General features: G+C 39.1%; 1 protein-coding gene across 4 annotated transcripts in view; it reads right to left on the reverse strand.

Annotated features, from left to right (window-relative positions):
* RSPO1 (R-spondin 1) overlaps positions 1-18,479 on the reverse strand; it is a 1,604,559-nt gene that overhangs the window by 240,543 nt on the left and 1,345,537 nt on the right. For all 4 annotated transcript variants that reach the window (XM_044083734.1, XM_044083743.1, XM_044083751.1 and 1 more), the window contains one exon: positions 11,004-11,195. In XM_044083734.1, coding sequence (XP_043939669.1) covers positions 11,004-11,195 — 192 coding nt within the window. The remainder of the gene's footprint in view (positions 1-11,003; positions 11,196-18,479) is intronic.

An 18,479-nucleotide genomic window follows, 5' to 3' on the forward strand; every position in this document is an offset into this window, starting at 1 on the left:
TGGCTTGGTGTTGGGTGTTGTTTTTTCTGAGTGCCTTTTGGCTTGCTGAGGGATAGCTTTGACAGAGGGTGGCCTAGGTGATCTTTGTTGTTTAGGAAGATTGCTTTTAAGTGCCTCAGCATACATTAGTCTATGTGTGTGTTGTGCATTTTGTGTGTTATGTAAGGTAGGTGTTGTGTGCGGTTTCAAAAACCTGATGTCGACTTGTATATGAGAGTTTAGCCATTTTAGCCTCCAGTGTCTTGTAATGTCACCTCCCACATACTATGTCTGCTTCTTTAAGTATTACGTAAGTTGTTGTCAGCAAGCATGAGAAAATCATTATATTGTCTCAGGATGCCCATATCCACCAAACTGGCTACAGAGAAGTTAGTAAATTATCCATACTATTCAGTTCTTTTTTGTGAAATACAAGGGAGTGCTTTGTTTGTGCAGACTAATAGGGGTGCTTTATTGGGGCAGATTATGCTAAACAGTACTAAATTATACTAACTTTAATATTAATATTAACAGAATATTGAATTCTACTAAGGTTTTGCCACTCAAGGCCCATCTAGCTGCTCTAAACTTGTTGGTACACAAGGTATTTGCACTACATTGTTGCTTTACAGGTTACAGTTTTATGGACAATTCTAGAAAGAAATCTTGCTTTCTAGGTGTTTGCTACTATGCAGGGCACTGCTAACCAATGCAAATGTGCAAAACATATAGCAGCACATAAAAATCAGAAAACTAATTAATAAGCCCTCTGTCAAATAAAATGACTACACTATGAGTCTTTTTGTGTATTTCCCAAATCATATGGACCAGGCAAATACCTCCTCCCACAAGATGAATAAACCCAGTGCTCCTGATGTGAAAACACATTAGAAGAAACCCACATGTACAATGTTAACACAAAACACTTAAGCAACTTTTTTGAAATTTCTTGCTGAAGGTAATTGCAAGACAGTAACAGTGACAGGAAGAGCAATTTTTTATAAAAAAATCAGTGAAATGCAGACATAAAAGCAGGAAATAAAACTGATCATTCAAAATAACTTGTGTGATTTAGCAATCACAGGTACTTAACTTTACCTGAATGGCACTGGATACAAGTAAAACAGTTCTGGAATGCAGGTAAGGACTTCAAGCTTTCTTGAGCTCCAAGAAAATGAGCAGGAGAAAGTATGTAGTATAAGAGGTTTATTCAAGAACAATATTGGTTGGAAATGGGGAATAGGAGAATAGAAGCAGGAGTGTTTCTATAATAATACTAAAGTTTTTTAGGAGGCAGAGGGAGTTAGTGTCATGAGTGACAGAATGTATATGGGATTTTTAATGACAGAGGAAGGTGAGGTGGGTGGAAATTGGGGTAGGGTACCAGACTTCCCACTCTCAGGCCATCTATGTTACTGGGGTGGTACTAAAGATTATATTTTGACTCTGGTGTGGGCAGTGCATTTTTCTTAATTTGAAAGAGATGCACTGTTCAATAATAAAATGATTTAGAGCCATATATAATTTGCATTTGTCTCCTCTCGGTAGCCTACATGATATAGGCAGGACATGTTCTTTTTCAGTACATCAATATACATTTTCTATTTTACCATGGACAGGCTGTTCTAAATCTTACTGTAACTAAACATATGTCATGTCAGTACATAGAGCAGAGCTTACCATTTTACTTACACCACATAGCATTGCAATGTAGGCAACACAGATGACTGCTCATACATTCTGGGTCCCTTACATTTAGAAAAAAAATTATATTATGTTTATGTATCGAAAGTCAATGTTTTGTATACCTAGTGAATCAAAACTATGGAAGGACCTAAAGCAATGAAGCCAAATAATCCATTTTGGTTCATAAGACAAGTTATGCTCCTGTTGTATGTTTTGAGACCTGATAGTATGATTCTCAGACTGTTGAAAATTAAATGTGATTGGAGAAAATATTTACTAGTTCAAAAGTGATGTATCTCAGAAAACTCCACCTTTTACAAAGTACAGAGATCTCAGAGTTACTGTATATATAAGTAATATAGTATTCCTACCACAGAAAGATACTATTAATGTATAACAGCAAGTTTCATAGTTTGCTGTCACACCTGTACAATCACATTTATCTATTTATTTTTACTCTGGGGACTTGCATGGTAGAATCTCAAAATTCCTGATAAGGCACTGCTCAGAGTATCTTCAACACAATTAATAAAGAACTTAGCTGATTATCAAAGCTAATTTTTTAAAATGCTTCCTTTAATTTGTTAATTTCTCTCATGTTAATATCCTTTTGCCATTTTGTTTGAGCCATTATATAGCACACTGCAATTTGATGCATGCATTTGTTTGAGTAAGTAATTACCATTCCAGCTAACATAGGTTCATAGGTTCATAGGTTCATACTAGGCTATCTGCCCGAGGGCATTTACAAGCCTAGCCCATAGTTTTGTGGCTTACGCCACCCCTTTAGTATGGGGAACTATACCCATTATTTTGCTGTGCCTCTGTTGAGCAGTGACACTGAGGTAATCCCTGGGGTATATCTGCGATCTCCCATCCATTGGTCAAGATTTCTCTTGAACAAGGCCAGCGAGGTGCTCTGCCTCACATATACCGGGATTTTATTCCACAGCATAGGGAGTCTTTGGGTGATGAATCTATCCCTACCGCACGTCCTATTAATAGCCGTGTCGAGGTTTAAGTCTCCCGCCCTTGTGGCTCTGACGGATCTAGATTTTTTGAGGTGAAGCATATTCATCAAATCTGGGTTTGACATGGCCTTGTATGTTAGGCAAAGGTCACCTCTGAGCAAGCGGTGGCGACTGAATAGAGCTGGAGTTCTTTCAGTCGGGCAGCATAGGACAGATGTTTGAGACCCTTTATCCTTTTGGTGAGGAACTTTGTGGCCTCTCCAGCTGCTGCAAGTGTCGGGTCAGATACATTCCGAATGGGGCATTGTACTCAATCATTGGTCTGATGAGTGATGAGTACAGCGAGACTATGACCTCCCTTGATCTAGATGAGAATCCCTTCATGATAAGGTGGGCAATGTAGAAGGTCTTCCTAACTACTTTAGCTACATGGGTGTCGAATGACAGACTACTATCAACCTGGGTCCCCAGGTCCCTGATAACTTCTTCTGTACTCAGTGGATTGCCACCTATTTGGTATCTAGGGGTAACCTTGTTTTTCCCGAAGGGTATGACTATGCATTTTTGGCATTTAACTTTAGGCCATGGCTCTGGCACCAGTTATCCGTTTCTGTGAGACCCTTCTGAAGGATATCTGTGTCAGATGTGTTTTCTACTATGGCCCAGTTTGCAGTCATCTGCAAACTTTGTCAGCCATAACCCTCCTGTGTTTGCTTGTACTTGGAAAAGTAGATGCCAAACAAGAGTGGGCCCAGGACTGAGCCCTGTGGTACACCACTTGTGACAGGCTTTGAGTCTGACATGGCGCCAGCAACTCTGACCCTGTGGGTTCTGTCACTCAGCCAGTTTGCAACCCATCTTGTGATGTATGGGTTAACATTTAAGCTGATGAGTTTTTCAATGATACCCGAGTGGGGTATTGTATCAAAGGCCTTCGCCAGATCGAGGTAGGCTGTATGGACTGCCTTTCCCTCATCAATGGCTTTGGTGACTGTTTGAAAAAGTCAACCAAGTTTAGAAGGCATGATCTGCCTTTGACAAAGCCAAACTGGGATGGATCCAAAGTCTGCAAATTCCCTATGTCTTTATTTATGAGGTCCATTATGATCCTCTCCATGGCTTTGCAGATAAGGCTTGTCAAGCTAATGGGCGGTAATTTCCAGGGTCGGTGGAGGCACCGCCTTTGTGAAGTGGGACCACAGTTGCAGTGCGCCACTCCTGGGTACATATCCAGAGGTAAGACTATGATTAAACAGCTGTCCTAGCTGTGGGTTTAATTCCTCGTTGAGTTCGTGGAGCACACAGCCGGGGACACCATCAGGTCCCATGGATGCTGTGTTTTTGCTTTGCAGAGAGCAGTTCTCACTTGGGCGTTGGCGATGTTTGGGGCGCTGCAATCGCTTGGTATAGATATGTCTCCTTTTGGGGGGGGGAGAAGTTTGCACTGAACCTGTCAGCCAGTATGTTGGCAATGTCTGTAGGATCAGTAATCTTCACATCATTTTGAACTAGTTCTGAGCATATCTGGGAGTTTCCTCCCAGGTTTCTAACATAGCTAAAGAAGGCCTTATGATTGTCTTTTGAGTCTTTAGCTATTTTTCTCTCAAAATTTGCTTTGGATGATTTTATGAGAGCTCTTAGTTTTTACTTATAGTGATCAAGGGTGTCTTACCTTTTAAGGATTTTGCTCTATCTTGTAGTAGCTTCCTCCTTTTGTTGTAGAGTTTGTTTATGGCTGGGGTCCACCAGAGTGGACGCTTGCCTTTGGTACAAAGAGTCTTTGTTTTGCTTGGGATTGCCTTATCCATGCAGTCCTGCAGGTGCTGGTAGAAGGCATTTGTAAGTGATTCAGCGGCTTGAGTACTGTTTTCCGTCGGCTCGGGGGCCTTAAAGGAGACCACACTAGTCTTTAGAAGTGTGAAGTCGGCTTCGAGAAGTTCTTTACTGTGGTCTTTTTATTTCAGGTGGGGTGGGATGAGGACCTCCAGCGAGACTAGTTTGTGATCTGATCTCACCAGTGAGGGGTATACTTCCGGTGTTGAACATTGTGCTCCCATGTTCGTGATGATGAGATCAAGTATGTTTTCTCCTCTTGTGGGGATGGTGACTAGTTGTTCCATGGCATTTGAGTTTATGAATTCCAGGAACTTTTGGGCTAGGGTGTTTGGGCTTGAGTAGTGTTCCCAGTCTATATTAGGGTAATTGAAGTCACCTAGTATGATGGTGTTTGGTGATACATTTATCCCTCTAGTGTTTTCAGGAAGGCCATGTGAGGTTCCTGAGTTTGTGAGGGTGGCCTGTAACATGCTACAATTTGCAGAGCAGTCTTGCCTATGGTTAATTGCACCTGGATGGTCTCCGATGCATCGTGCGTTGCCACCAGTCTTGAGGTGTGGGTGTCTTTGATGAATATGGATACCCCCTCCTTTCTTGGTATTGTCCGGATTTTGGGGCGGAGCATGATAAGAGGTAAAACCTGATAGTGCTGGGGTGCTCTCAGGAGCCTTGAACCAGGTTTCTGTCACTGCACAGACATCGATGTTCTCCATACTGAGAAGGGCCTCGAGTGCGTGCATTTTGAGATTTAGACTTCTGGCATTGAGCAGCATTACCCTTAGTTTTTTTCCTTTTTGTGTTCTAGGGTGGTAGGTTTAGAATTTGAGCCTTGCCTAAAAAGGCACTATGGGGTGGCAAGAGCCTTTGCCAATATCCGGAATCCCAGGGGTGACAGGTGCAAGCCGTCCCTTGCGAAGCAGCGTGGCTTGTCCAGCATGTCATCCCAGGCAGACAGACATTGGATCCCCTTTGAATGACACCAGAGTTTAAGCCAATTGTTAAAGCTAATCATCTTATCTCTGTATTGTGGCATCATTCTTGGTGAAGGTAGGATACTGCTCAAGGTCAGGGTCATACCTGCCTGGGCTACATAATCAGAGAGCTCCTCAATGTCTCTTTTCATGTAGTCCAAGGTAAACGTGCACATTTAATTACAATTCTTGACTGTTCAAAACATAATTGTTCATCAGAGTATTATCTAAAGATAATTATGAAATATAGAAGTGCATAGATATAGGCAAAACCTTCATTTTATCGTAAAGCAAGATGATGTGAAATATTATAGTAGTACGATTGTAGTTTAAGAAATAATTATTTTCTGTCCACGCTGTTTGCAGATGAACCTATGGGGAAAGACATACATCTGCTTAGTGGAACTGGATTTAATACAAAGTAGCAACTTTCTCTATAGGCTGCTGAAATACTAGCTATAAATTTCACAGCTGTACATTAAATTCTAACAACAAGAATCCCCTAATTTATTACTGTACTCTGAGGATTGCCATCCTTGAATGCTGAGCTTAATGGTTACTGATATCAGTACTCTCATTACCCTCAAATGCAAAGTAATTTCTTAAATGCCCTATATTATTATAATCACAGGGTCTGCAGTTTTCATCAAAAAGAGTTGCATGTAATTCTTTAGCCTTTTGCTCTAACACAGTGATCACTGCAAGCAGAACTTCACTGGCTAGTATACGAGTTATATATAAGCAGGCCAAAACACTGTCAAAACAGTACTGAGCTTGTATTGGAAAATATGAAGGGCCTACATTTATAATCTTATAAGTGAACAGCTCTGCACAGACAAGAGAGGGAGTTATTATATATACATATGTGTCTATCCAGGACCTTATAAATGCTACTCTGACACCATCCTGTCTGAAGCATTTATCAATCAGTGTAAATGTATCCTGTTTGGACAGACCATCTGACATGCCAAAGGACAAAAAAGCATAAACAGCAGTATATTCTAAAACACGGCTTATTCCTACCAGCTCATTTCTGGAATCACATCTCAGCCACAGTGCTGTAAATGTAGTACTTATAGCAAAGCACCAATTACACACGCACACACACACACACACACACACATAGACATATATATATATATATATATATATATATATATATGGGTCTACTGTATTTGGTTGAATTACACTTGGTTGAAAGTGATTTCAGGCAGCCCACTTCACTGAAAGCTCATTTGACTGAAATCACATTTGGTCGAAAATGAAATATAGCCCCTGCCCCACTGCAGTGTGACCCTGGAGTGAGAATAATAAGTAAGGCTGTGTGTGGGGGGCACAGTCCCCCACATTAGGGGTGTGGAGGGCATAGCCCCTCACATTTTGCAAATACTTTTTACCGAACATATATATATATATCAATGTATTTTTAATGGATACACTACAATTATGTGGGGGGCTACACCCCCCCCCCTTATTTAATATTCTCACTCCAGGGTTGCACTGCCATGGGGCAGGGGCTATATTTCATTTTTGACCAACTGAACTTCGACCAAATGTGCTTTCAGTCATATGTGCTTTCAGTGAAGTGGGCTGCTTGAAATCATTTTCGACCAAGTGTAATTCAACCAAATACAGTAGACCCATATATATATATATATATATATATATATATTATATATATATATATATATATATATATATATATATATATATATATATATATATATATATATATATATATATATATATGGTTTACTATTAAAATTTTGAACGGAAAAATATTTTCCATTCGAAACACCGAATACAAAAACTGAAAATATTGAACAAGTCACAATGTCGAATCAGCTGAATGAATTCAGCAGATTCGACATTGTCGAACAAATCGTGTGATGTCCATATATGAGCTCAGATAAAGGAAACTCCTATACCTATCATCACATTTTTGCAGGGGGGGCAAGTTCCCCTGCATTCCACCCCCCACACCCCCTGCTAACTATATATTCCAACTCCGAGATTGTACTACAGTGAGGAAAGGGATGAATTTCCCAAACCGCACTGTACCACATTCTCTGTACGGTTCTTCGAGTTTATATTAGCGAATGTACAATGCATTCACTAATATAAACTTTCAAACACTGAGGTGTTCAGCCAGATGGAAATTTGAACACCTGTGTTTTGAATTTTCCATCTGCGGGCATCTCAACTCAACATTCTGATAATAAACCATATATATATATATATATATATATATATATATATATATATATATATATATACATATATCTACTTTGTTTCATTGAAAGCTCATTTCATTGAATTTCAAATCACCCTGACCAAATCACTGAAAGCTCAAATTACTGAAAACTAATTTCACCGAATCTTATTTCACTGAAGTACCGGCACTGTGTAGAGTACTGTGAGACAAGTAAAAGGTATAAGCCCTTTTCCCCATTGTAGTGCGATCCTGGAGTTAGTATATATAGTTATGGGTGGTGTGGGGGGCGTAGCCCTTCACTTAGTTTGGGTATATACTGTCTTCTGGAAAGAGTTAGTCTTTGGTGTTGTAAGTATGCATGTTTATGGTTTGAAATGTATTGTTTGAAGCTTTCAGTGAAATATAATATAAAACCAAACTAGGTGGGGGGGTGGGCTATGCCACCCACACCCTAACTATATATATATATATATATATATATATATATATATATATACACACACACACATATATATATATATATATATATATATATATATATATATATATATATATATATATATATCTACACACACACACACATATATATATATATATATATATATATAAATATATATATATATATATATATATATATATATATATATATATATATATATACATATATATATATATATATATATATATATATATATATATATATATACATACACTAACTCCAGGATCGCACTACAATGGGGAAAAGTGCATATACCTTTTACTTGCCTTACAGTACTCTACACAGTGCCAGTACTTCACTTCACTGAAATTAAATTCAGTGAAATGAGTTTTCATTAATTTGAGCTTTCAGAGATTTGTTCAGGGTGAATTCAAATTCAGTGAAATGAGCTCTCAATGAAACAAAGTAGCCCCATATATATATATATATATATATATATATATATATATATATATATATATATATATATATATATATATATATATATATATAAAATTTGTGATTTCATTCAGAATCACTCAGTATTCTTTTTCTGATGCTAGACCAATAAATATTTCAGAAATGAACAACATACTTAAACTTGACTTGTAAACGTTTTCAAGTTTTCTGTAATATATTTACAGTTTGTGGCACTGCAGAGTATCATTCCTGAAAACCTGTATTTAGAGTACAGATTTCTGAAACAAGAACTAAAGTAAAATTTGTTTGTGGAACAAATAAATCAACATACTCTCCATGTAACAAAACATTTTTTTGCAACAAATGTAATCTTGCACCAGGATATTTCATCCTGAAGTGATGGGAACTATATCATTTTCACATAGCACATATTTTTTTGTAATTAATTTAGTATTAAGTTCCTGAGACAAACAGAGGTATACAACAATGAACTATGCTCCATAATGCAACAATGAAAATCATGCTATCACAATCAAGTCTGTTACACCAGAAGCAGCAAATGGGAGAAAATAACGTTTAAAACAAGCTCTGTGAAAGTAACCTTGCCAAAAGTAAGACTATATCCACCGAAACATCCCTCTGTTATATATAATCAATTCTGAGGTGACTGTGCCTTGGGATAAAGGGACTTACTTCCTTTCAGTGGCCCTTGTTGAAATGAACAAGTCCTTGACTGGTGACACACTGACCAAATGCACCATGTAAAAGACATCTCTACTGCAGTTTTTCTACTAAGCCTGCAACAAAAAACAAAAACAGGTGTGACAGTTTGTGCTATAGAACAATGATGTGCCTCCATAAAATAAGCTAGGGACAGAGCTAGAGATAAAAATAAAATTAAAAAGAAAGAAATATGTACATAAAATGTTTCCTTTAAAATATTTGCAAAAACAATTTTTTTCTTATATCTAACACCAAAGCAGGAGCAAATTAAGGGTAGTGCATGCCTTTCAACCACTTAGCACAAGAAAGCTGGACAAAGCCAAAAATAATGGGGGGACAAAGGCCAACAAATAGGGACACATTTTAAATATCACTCTAACAAACTTAGAACATTGTTAGAATAAAGGTTTTGTGTTACCGTGTATTTTCTGAAGGATATAAAGTATGAAACTCAACGGTCTTGTATTATTCAGTGACTTCAATCCTCACTGATTTGCTAGAAAACCACAAATTGCATAAAGAACAGAGTAAAATTATGAAGCAAAAGTCTGGACATTATGCACAAATCTGGACAGTTAAGAGGTATGAGGCAGTCCCCAGTCTGAAGAGTAAGTTTGTTTAATTGTTTTTCTCTACAGCTGTAAACCATGTGTATTTACAATCCAATGTCAAATATTTTGCCCTAATCAACAAAAAGGAACACAACTTATTTAGAAGCAGACTCCAGGAAATCTAGACATACATTTATAAATTAATTCTTGAATTGAGATATTGACATATCTGCCATCTCTGAATATCAAGCCACCTGTTGTGTAAATGTTATCAACAACAAAATGAGGATTAAAACAATTTACCCCCTTAGCAGTTGTATCAGGTGACCAACAAAGTAAAAACCTGAGGGCACAAGGCTCTGAATACAGGAGTAGCCTTTGGAGCAAGTGGTAAAACTTTTGATATTTATTAATTTGCTTCCTACTCTGCTTGTCCTGTGTGTGTACTAATGTCGTGCACGTCACCTAGTGCCATCACTTAAATCATTTAACGACAGTATCAAAACACCATCCAGAACATGAAGCAATGTATCTTTAATTTTATTATCCTTTGTTAATTAGGTTAGGCCCACTAGGCTAGCAGCCCCTTTTCAGGGAAGCCCCAAGGTGATATTCATACTACTATGGGAAATTTGTCCATGGCATCAGGGAACTTTCCCTACTGTTTTTGTTAAGTGCCTTAAGATCTTTTACATCCACCTGAGCTAACACCATCTCAGGCAGATGTGGCCTTGGTTTAATATTTCGTCTGAAGGATGACACATTCTGGAATGCAGCAACCTCCTTAAGCTACACTGCCATTGATTGATCTACCTGGTGTGGGAAGAGGACCCAAAGCCTTCTGTACCAAAGGTGTGTGCGCTACCTATTGCACCAATGACAGCCGATTTTTTTAACTGAATAATGATTTTCTAATACAATGTCAGGGCATTATGTGACCGAATGTCTGCATCTTATTTTGTGCATATAATGTTATTAACACAACACAAACTTAAATCAGAATAATTCAAAGAGAAATAAAAAATGATCTGGCTTACTATACAGGTTACTAGCATAAGCTGTGACATTTTGGATGGAAAGCCGAAATAAATATAATCTTGATAGAATTGTAATATCTCAGATACTTGTCTTGTAAATGTATATCCTGAAGGAAAAAGTTACAGTTTAACTTACTGATACACTTGTTCATGTCTGGAGTCCGGAATCCAAAGTAACCCTCTGGACAAGCTGGTAAGCAGATTCCAATCTGTCTGATGTCACTCCTTTCCAGTAGAATAAAAAGTTTAGGGGAACATCTTAGGCATCCATTATATTCTGAACACATATCACATCCAGTTGCACATACTGGGGTCATATCTGTACTTTCTGTTAGGAGAAAACAATATATACTCACTATTAGTTTGCCTAAAGGAAAATGAAGCCCTTTGAAGAAAGCACAGCAGGCAAGCATATAACATTAAGGTAGCTGCAAAATTGAAACATTTCATGCAGAACATTGATGTTACCTCTAGATATATATCACATATTGTACCATTCCTAATCACAGGTAAATGTCAACAAAATAGGAAGTAGTAAAGTAGTAATGACTAAAAGCAGATCAACAGATTCCTGTTAAACCACTGCTCTCAACAACACTGTAGAATGAACATTGATACTGCACAAATATAAATGTTAATAAATAAAGAAACATGTAAGCATATCATCCACCCTGATACTTCCTTACTCCCAAGGTTCAACAACTTCTTACGTAGGAACCTTGTATTCTGCCAGTCTCTGATGTTATTGCAGATATATTTTTTTTAATATCATATGACAGCACATGAAAAAATGATGTTTGAACAATTCACATGCTCCCAATATTATCTGTAAATTTTTTGTGCATTGACAATGTTGAAACACTCACAATCCAAGCCAATACTATATTTATGGGCGACTTTATTTACCCACTATTAAGTGGGAATCATATATGACACTAAACGTGCAGTGGGATTCCTGAATTTTGTGAATACAAACTCCCTAGACCAGATTGTCAGTACTCCGACCAGATGTGCAAACATACAGGATCTGGTCAGCACTAATATGGGAGAGTGCTGCACAACCCCTAGTGTAATGTCTTCTCTGGCAAGATCAAGCCACAAAATGGTTCTTTGAAGTAAAAATAAACCTGGAACCCCATCTAACTCTGGAATGTTCAGGAACTACTCAAAGGATCTCACTATTAAGTGATAATCTGGCAAAATTTCATTCCCTCATAAACCCTGGGAACACTGCCACTTACACGGAACTGTTCACAGAAACCGTATACGAGCATGTTAATAGCTGCATAGAGGCCATTGTACCTACCAAGAAGAAGAACAGAACTAACTCAAAAAGCAAGCCACCCTGGTGGAATCACAAGATCGATAGGCTGTATATAGAAGGAAGAAAATCATGGTAAGATGTAGGAGGTGCAGCAAAAAGCAGGATAAAAGCACGTCATCAAACTAAACAAATGGAGGTGCAGCCCAAAGCAGGATAAACGCACGTCATCAAACTAAACAAATGGAGGTGCAGCACAAAGCAGGATAAAAGCACGTCATCAAACTAAACAAATGGAGGTGCAGCACAAAGCAGGATAAAAGCACGTCATCAAACTAAACAAATGGAGGTGCAGCACAAAGCAGGATAAAAGCACGTCATCAAACTAAACAAATGGAGGTGCAGCACAAAGCAGGATAAAAGCACGTCATCAAACTAAACAAATGGAGGTGCAGCACAAAGCAGGATAAAAGCACGTCATCAAACTAAACAAATGGAGGTGCAGCACAAAGCAGGATAAAAGTACGTCATCAAACTAAACAAATGGAGGTGCAGCACAAAGCAGGATAAAAGCACGTCATCAAACTAAACAAATGGAGGTGCAGCACAAAGCAGGATAAACGCACGTCATCAAACTAAACAAATGGAGGTGCAGCACAAAGCAGGATAAAAGCACGTCATCAAACTAAACAAATGGAGGTGCAGCACAAAGCAAGATAAAAGCACGTCATCAAACTAAACAAATGGAGGTGCAGCACAAAGCAGGATAAAAGCACGTCATCAAACTAAACAAATGGAGGTGCAGCACAAAGCAGGATAAAAGCACGTCATCAAACTAAACAAATGGAGGTGCAGCCCAAAGCAGGATAAAAGCACGTCATCAAACTAAACAAATGGAGGTGCAGCAAAAAGCAGGATAAAAGCACGTCATCAAACTAAACAAATGGAGGTGCAGCAAAAAGCAGGATAAAAGCACGTCATCAAACTAAACAAATGGAGGTGCAGCACAAAGCAGGATAAAAGCACGTCATCAAACTAAACAAATGGAGGTGCAGCACAAAGCAGGATAAAAGCACGTCATCAAACTAAACAAATGGAGGTGCAGCAAAAGCAGGATAAAAGCACGTCATCAAACTAAACAAATGGAGGTGCAGCACAAAGCAGGATAAAAGCACGTCATCAAACTAAACAAATGGAGGTGCAGCACAAAGCAGGATAAAAGCACGTCATCAAACTAAACAAATGGAGGTGCAGCACAAAGCAGGATAAAAGCACGTCATCAAACTAAACAAATGGAGGTGCAGCACAAAGCAGGATAAAAGCACGTCATCAAACTAAACAAATGGAGGTGCAGCACAAAGCAGGATAAAAGCACGTCATCAAACTAAACAAATGGAGGTGCAGCACAAAGCAAGATAAAAGCACGTCATCAAACTAAACAAATGGAGGTGCAGCACAAAGCAGGATAAAAATACGTCATCAAACTAAACAAATGGAGGTGCAGCACAAAGCAGGATAAAAGCACGTCATCAAACTAAACAAATGGAGGTGCAGCACAAAGCAAGATAAAAGCACGTCATCAAACTAAACAAATGGAGGTGCAGCACCCAGCAAGATAAACGCACGTCATCAAACTAAACAAATGGAGGTGCAGCACAAAGCAGGATAAAAGCACGTCATCAAACTAAACAAATGGAGGTGCAGCACAAAGCAGGATAAAAGCACGTCATCAAACTAAACAAATGGAGGTGCAGCCCAAAGCAGGATAAAAGCACGTCATCAAACTAAACAAATGGAGGTGCAGCACAAAGCAGGATAAAAGCACGTCATCAAACTAAACAAATGGAGGTGCAGCACAAAGCAGGATAAACGCACGTCATCAAACTAAACAAATGGAGGTGCAGCACCCAGCAAGATAAAAGCACGTCATCAAACTAAACAAATGGAGGTGCAGCACAAAGCAGGATAAAAGCACGTCATCAAACTAAACAAATGGAGGTGCAGCACAAAGCAGGATAAAAGCACGTCATCAAACTAAACAAATGGAGGTGCAGCACAAAGCAAGATAAAAGCACGTCATCAAACTAAACAAATGGAGGTGCAGCACAAAGCAGGATAAAAGCACGTCATCAAACTAAACAAATGGAGGTGCAGCACAAAGCAGGATAAAAGCACGTCATCAAACTAAACAAATGGAGGTGCAGCACAAAGCAGGATAAACGCACGTCATCAAACTAAACAAATGGAGGTGCAGCACAAAGCAGGATAAAAGCACGTCATCAAACTAAACAAATGGAGGTGCAGCACAAAGCAAGATAAAAGCACGTCATCAAACTAAACAAATGGAGGTGCAGCACAAAGCAGGATAAAAGCACGTCATCAAACTAAACAAATGGAGGTGCAGCACAAAGCAGGATAAACGCACGTCATCAAACTAAACAAATGGAGGTGCAGCACCCAGCAAGATAAAAGTACGTCATCAAACTAAACAAATGGAGGTGCAGCACAAAGCAGGATAAAAGCACGTCATCAAACTAAACAAATGGAGGTGCAGCACAAAGCAGGATAAAAGCACGTCATCAAACTAAACAAATGGAGGTGCAGCACAAAGCAGGATAAAAGCACATCATCAAACTATACAAACAACTCGGAGAACAAATCAAGTCTACAAAAGCCAAATCTGAGGTAAATTTGGCCTCTCAGACCAAGGACTACTACAAGGCATTCTTTAACTATGTCTGCAACTTCAAAGGCAAAATTGTAAATGGAGCCACCTATATTGAGCCAAAAAATATAGCAAACATACTGGTAGATAAATTCAGCTCCAACTTTACCTCTCTCTCTCTCTCTCTCTCTCTCTCTCTCTCTCCCCCTCCCTATCTCAAGATCCCTTCAGGAAATCCCATCAAATATAACTCTCCTTACTATCACTAGGGAATAGGTCGTTAATGTCCAAAAACACTGCATCAATAGGCCCAGACAACATCCCAGGATGCCTTCTAAATGGGTCTATATCACATTATCAAACTTCCAAAATATCGGACACCATAAGCTCGAACTTGAAAGTTCGAAATGTGATATCATCAAAAGCTCAGAACAGCGAAATTCACTGTTCTGAGAAACACCCACACAACACAAGCACACCACAAACCTATGTCGAATGTGGGCCCCAAATATACAAACTCCGAGATCGCACCACAGTGGAGGAATAGCAAAGCTGTGGAATGGCCCACCGAATTCTTGTCCTGGGTAAGAATTCAATGTTCTGTGGCTTTGATATTATCAGCGTTCACGGTTTCAAGTTTGATGTAATGCCGTTTGAAATTATACATTTTCGCGGTTATGATATACACCCTTCTAAATAGCATGAAACATGACTTATAAGGACGTCTGGTAGTGTTATTCAACTGTAGTCTCCAAACAGGCTTTGTGCCTCATGAATGGAGAACAGCAACAGCCATCCCTCTGCACAAAGGTGGACCATCTAAAGACCCTGGAAACTACAGACCCATAAGTCTCACTAGTCTCATATACAAAGCCACAGAAAGAATTATCATGGATATAATCAGCAACGATGTAGGAAACCTATAGACACTGGACTCTTCCCAATTTGTTTTCATCAAGAACATGTTAAAATGGTACTGGATGAGGGCATTGTTGACCAAACTCAAGAGGTTTGATATAAACCTTTATGTCACCCAGTGGATAGCCATCTTGCTCACAGACAGGACCCAGGAAGTTAGAACTGGGGAGTTCACCTCTACAAAGAGGCTAGTCACAACAGGAGTCCCTCAGGAATCAGTCCTGGGACTGCTATTTTTTGGCATTTACATATCCAAAGTCAAGGCCAATGTCAATAGCCTCTGGCTAAATTTGCAGATGATTGAAAATTACAAGCAGTCATAGACTTCTCCATTGACACAAATATTCTCCAGGAAAGGCTGACACAGACAAATAACTGTTGCCAGAGGTATGAACTAAAACTAAGTGCCAAGAAATGCATAATAGTATCCTTTGGGAAGTCATCTATTTCTGGTTATCTATCATATTGCCAACACACCCCTTAGAGTTGAACCAGTAGTCGGGACTTGGGAACACACATAGATAGTAATCTAGCCTTTGACCGTCACATGCCTACAGCAGTGAGGAAATCATTCTGTGTTGTGTAACTTATAAACAAAGATATTGCATCTATGACTAAGGATGTCATTGTTCCATTGCATTTGGCATTCATTAGACCTATCATTGAGTACAGTGTCTGCCTTGATATGTATCTAAACAGGCACATCCAGCAACTGGAACACACACAGAGGTTCCTCACTAAAAGAAAAAAGGGTATAAGTAACATGTCATTTGCAGACCACCTCAAGGCTCTATCCCTGTATTGTGTCTCATACAGACTGGTGAGGGGAGATCTATGGCTGGCATTCAAGGCATTGTCAGACCCCACCCTGATGGACCTCCTGCAACTCTACGAAACAAACAGCACCAAAATGACCTGCTCTAAAGACTTAATCCTTGCCTGCAATATAAATAGGACCTGCTGGAGAGAGAGGCATGTATCCCAGAGACTACCCCTTCTCTGGAACAGGCTGCCCATTCATGTGAAGAAAAGTTCCTCATTAACCCAATTCAGGTGTAACTTGGACAGTAGAAAGGGGAACAAGAAATTCATCCCTGGTTTGGTACATATGTCTCTAAAAGACACAGTCAGCCTGTAAATGGTTCTTCTGTCAGGCCCCTGCTTGTAAATGTTTCATCTCCCAAGCCCCTGCTTACACTTATCTAGGATACTAGAACTTGTCAAAGATTTGGGATGCATGGCTAGGCTTATAAAGGCCCTTGCGGTCATTAGCCTAGTACATTCCTACGAACCTATGAACTTATACCATTTGTTACATAAACAATATCGACGGTGGGGTATTGATTATGTAAAATGTATTTTATATTGATTTTCTTATTTATTTGTTTACTGTGTAGGCAGTCTGAGCAAAGGACCACTGTCATCATTTTCTGTACCTGAGACTAATGGAGTCAGACAAGTATGAAGCCCGAGAGGTCTAAGAGAATTAAAATGGGTAAATATTATACAGAGCAAACCATCATTACTGATTATTGCCCTTATATACAGAGTCATCCTTTTACATAAGCTTATTGATTTGAAGTCTTTGTTATACATATATTTGTGGAAGAATACTCATAAAAATAATAACAGCCTGTATTCTGTTTTTGACTAATTGTTTTTGACTTTGTTAACTATGTTTACTTCTTTATTTAGAATGCATTTTTAGTTTACATCTTTATTTAACTTTTGTATTATTATTTTTTAACTATTTGATCCTGCTGCCTGCCTACCATCAATCCTTTTCTTGGCCAGCTGGTTCATATGATCTCCTATAGCAAAGGAGATCTGACTGAGAGGCGACATCAGTTAGGCAGCCATTAGGGTTGTTTTCTCTTTTCCTTTTTTGGCACTATTCTCCATGGCACATGCCCAGTGACATGATTAGGATTCAACATAGAGTGGGCATCAATGAGGACAACCACTCACTTCCTCAGGCAACGTACCCCCTTAGGACTTCATAGAAGCCAGAACTCCTGTGTAGTTTCTGGTCTCCACTGGGGCTCTGCCATAGGACGATACACCTCATGCCCTCACAGGAGAAAGGTGAGGTGGCAATGCTGCATCACTTTTCCCCCCACTGCTAGGTCCAACAAGCATCCGAGCTACTAATCAAAATCAAGACATCTGTGCCATAGTCAAGGCTTTAGCCTTATTTGTCAACAGAACAGACTATTTTTATTTTTAAAGTTAGTATTGTTTTATCATGGTGTGGATGGGAGTAGAAATGGCGTAGGGGTTATCCTGAAGGAACAGTATGCTAAGAGTGTTTTGGAGGTGAAAAGAGTGTCGGATAGAGTGATGTTTATGAAGCTGGAAATTGATGGTGAAATGATAAATGTTGTTAATGCATATTCTCCACAGGTTGGGTGTGCGATGGATGAGAAAGAAAAATTTTCGAGTGAGTTGGATGAAGTGGTGATGACTGTACCCAAGGGTGAGAGAGTGGTGATTGGAGCAGATTTTAATGGGCATGTTGGTGAAGGGAACAGAGGGGATGAGGAAGTGATGGGTAGGTATAGTGCTAAGCAAAGGAATGCAGAAGGTCAGATGGTAGTGGATTTTGCGAAAAGGATGGACATGACTGTGGTGAATACATATTTTAACAAGAGGGAGGAGCATAGGGTAACATACAAGAGTGGAGGAAGATGCACACAGGTGGATTATATCTTATGTAGAAGGGCCAGTCTGAAGGAGATTGGAGACTGTAAAGTGGTGGCCGGGGAAAG

This window comes from Protopterus annectens, chromosome 1.part1 (assembly GCF_019279795.1).
Source record: "Protopterus annectens isolate FY-2018-M chromosome 1.part1, PAN1.0, whole genome shotgun sequence".
Taxonomy (NCBI): domain Eukaryota; kingdom Metazoa; phylum Chordata; order Ceratodontiformes; family Protopteridae; genus Protopterus; species Protopterus annectens.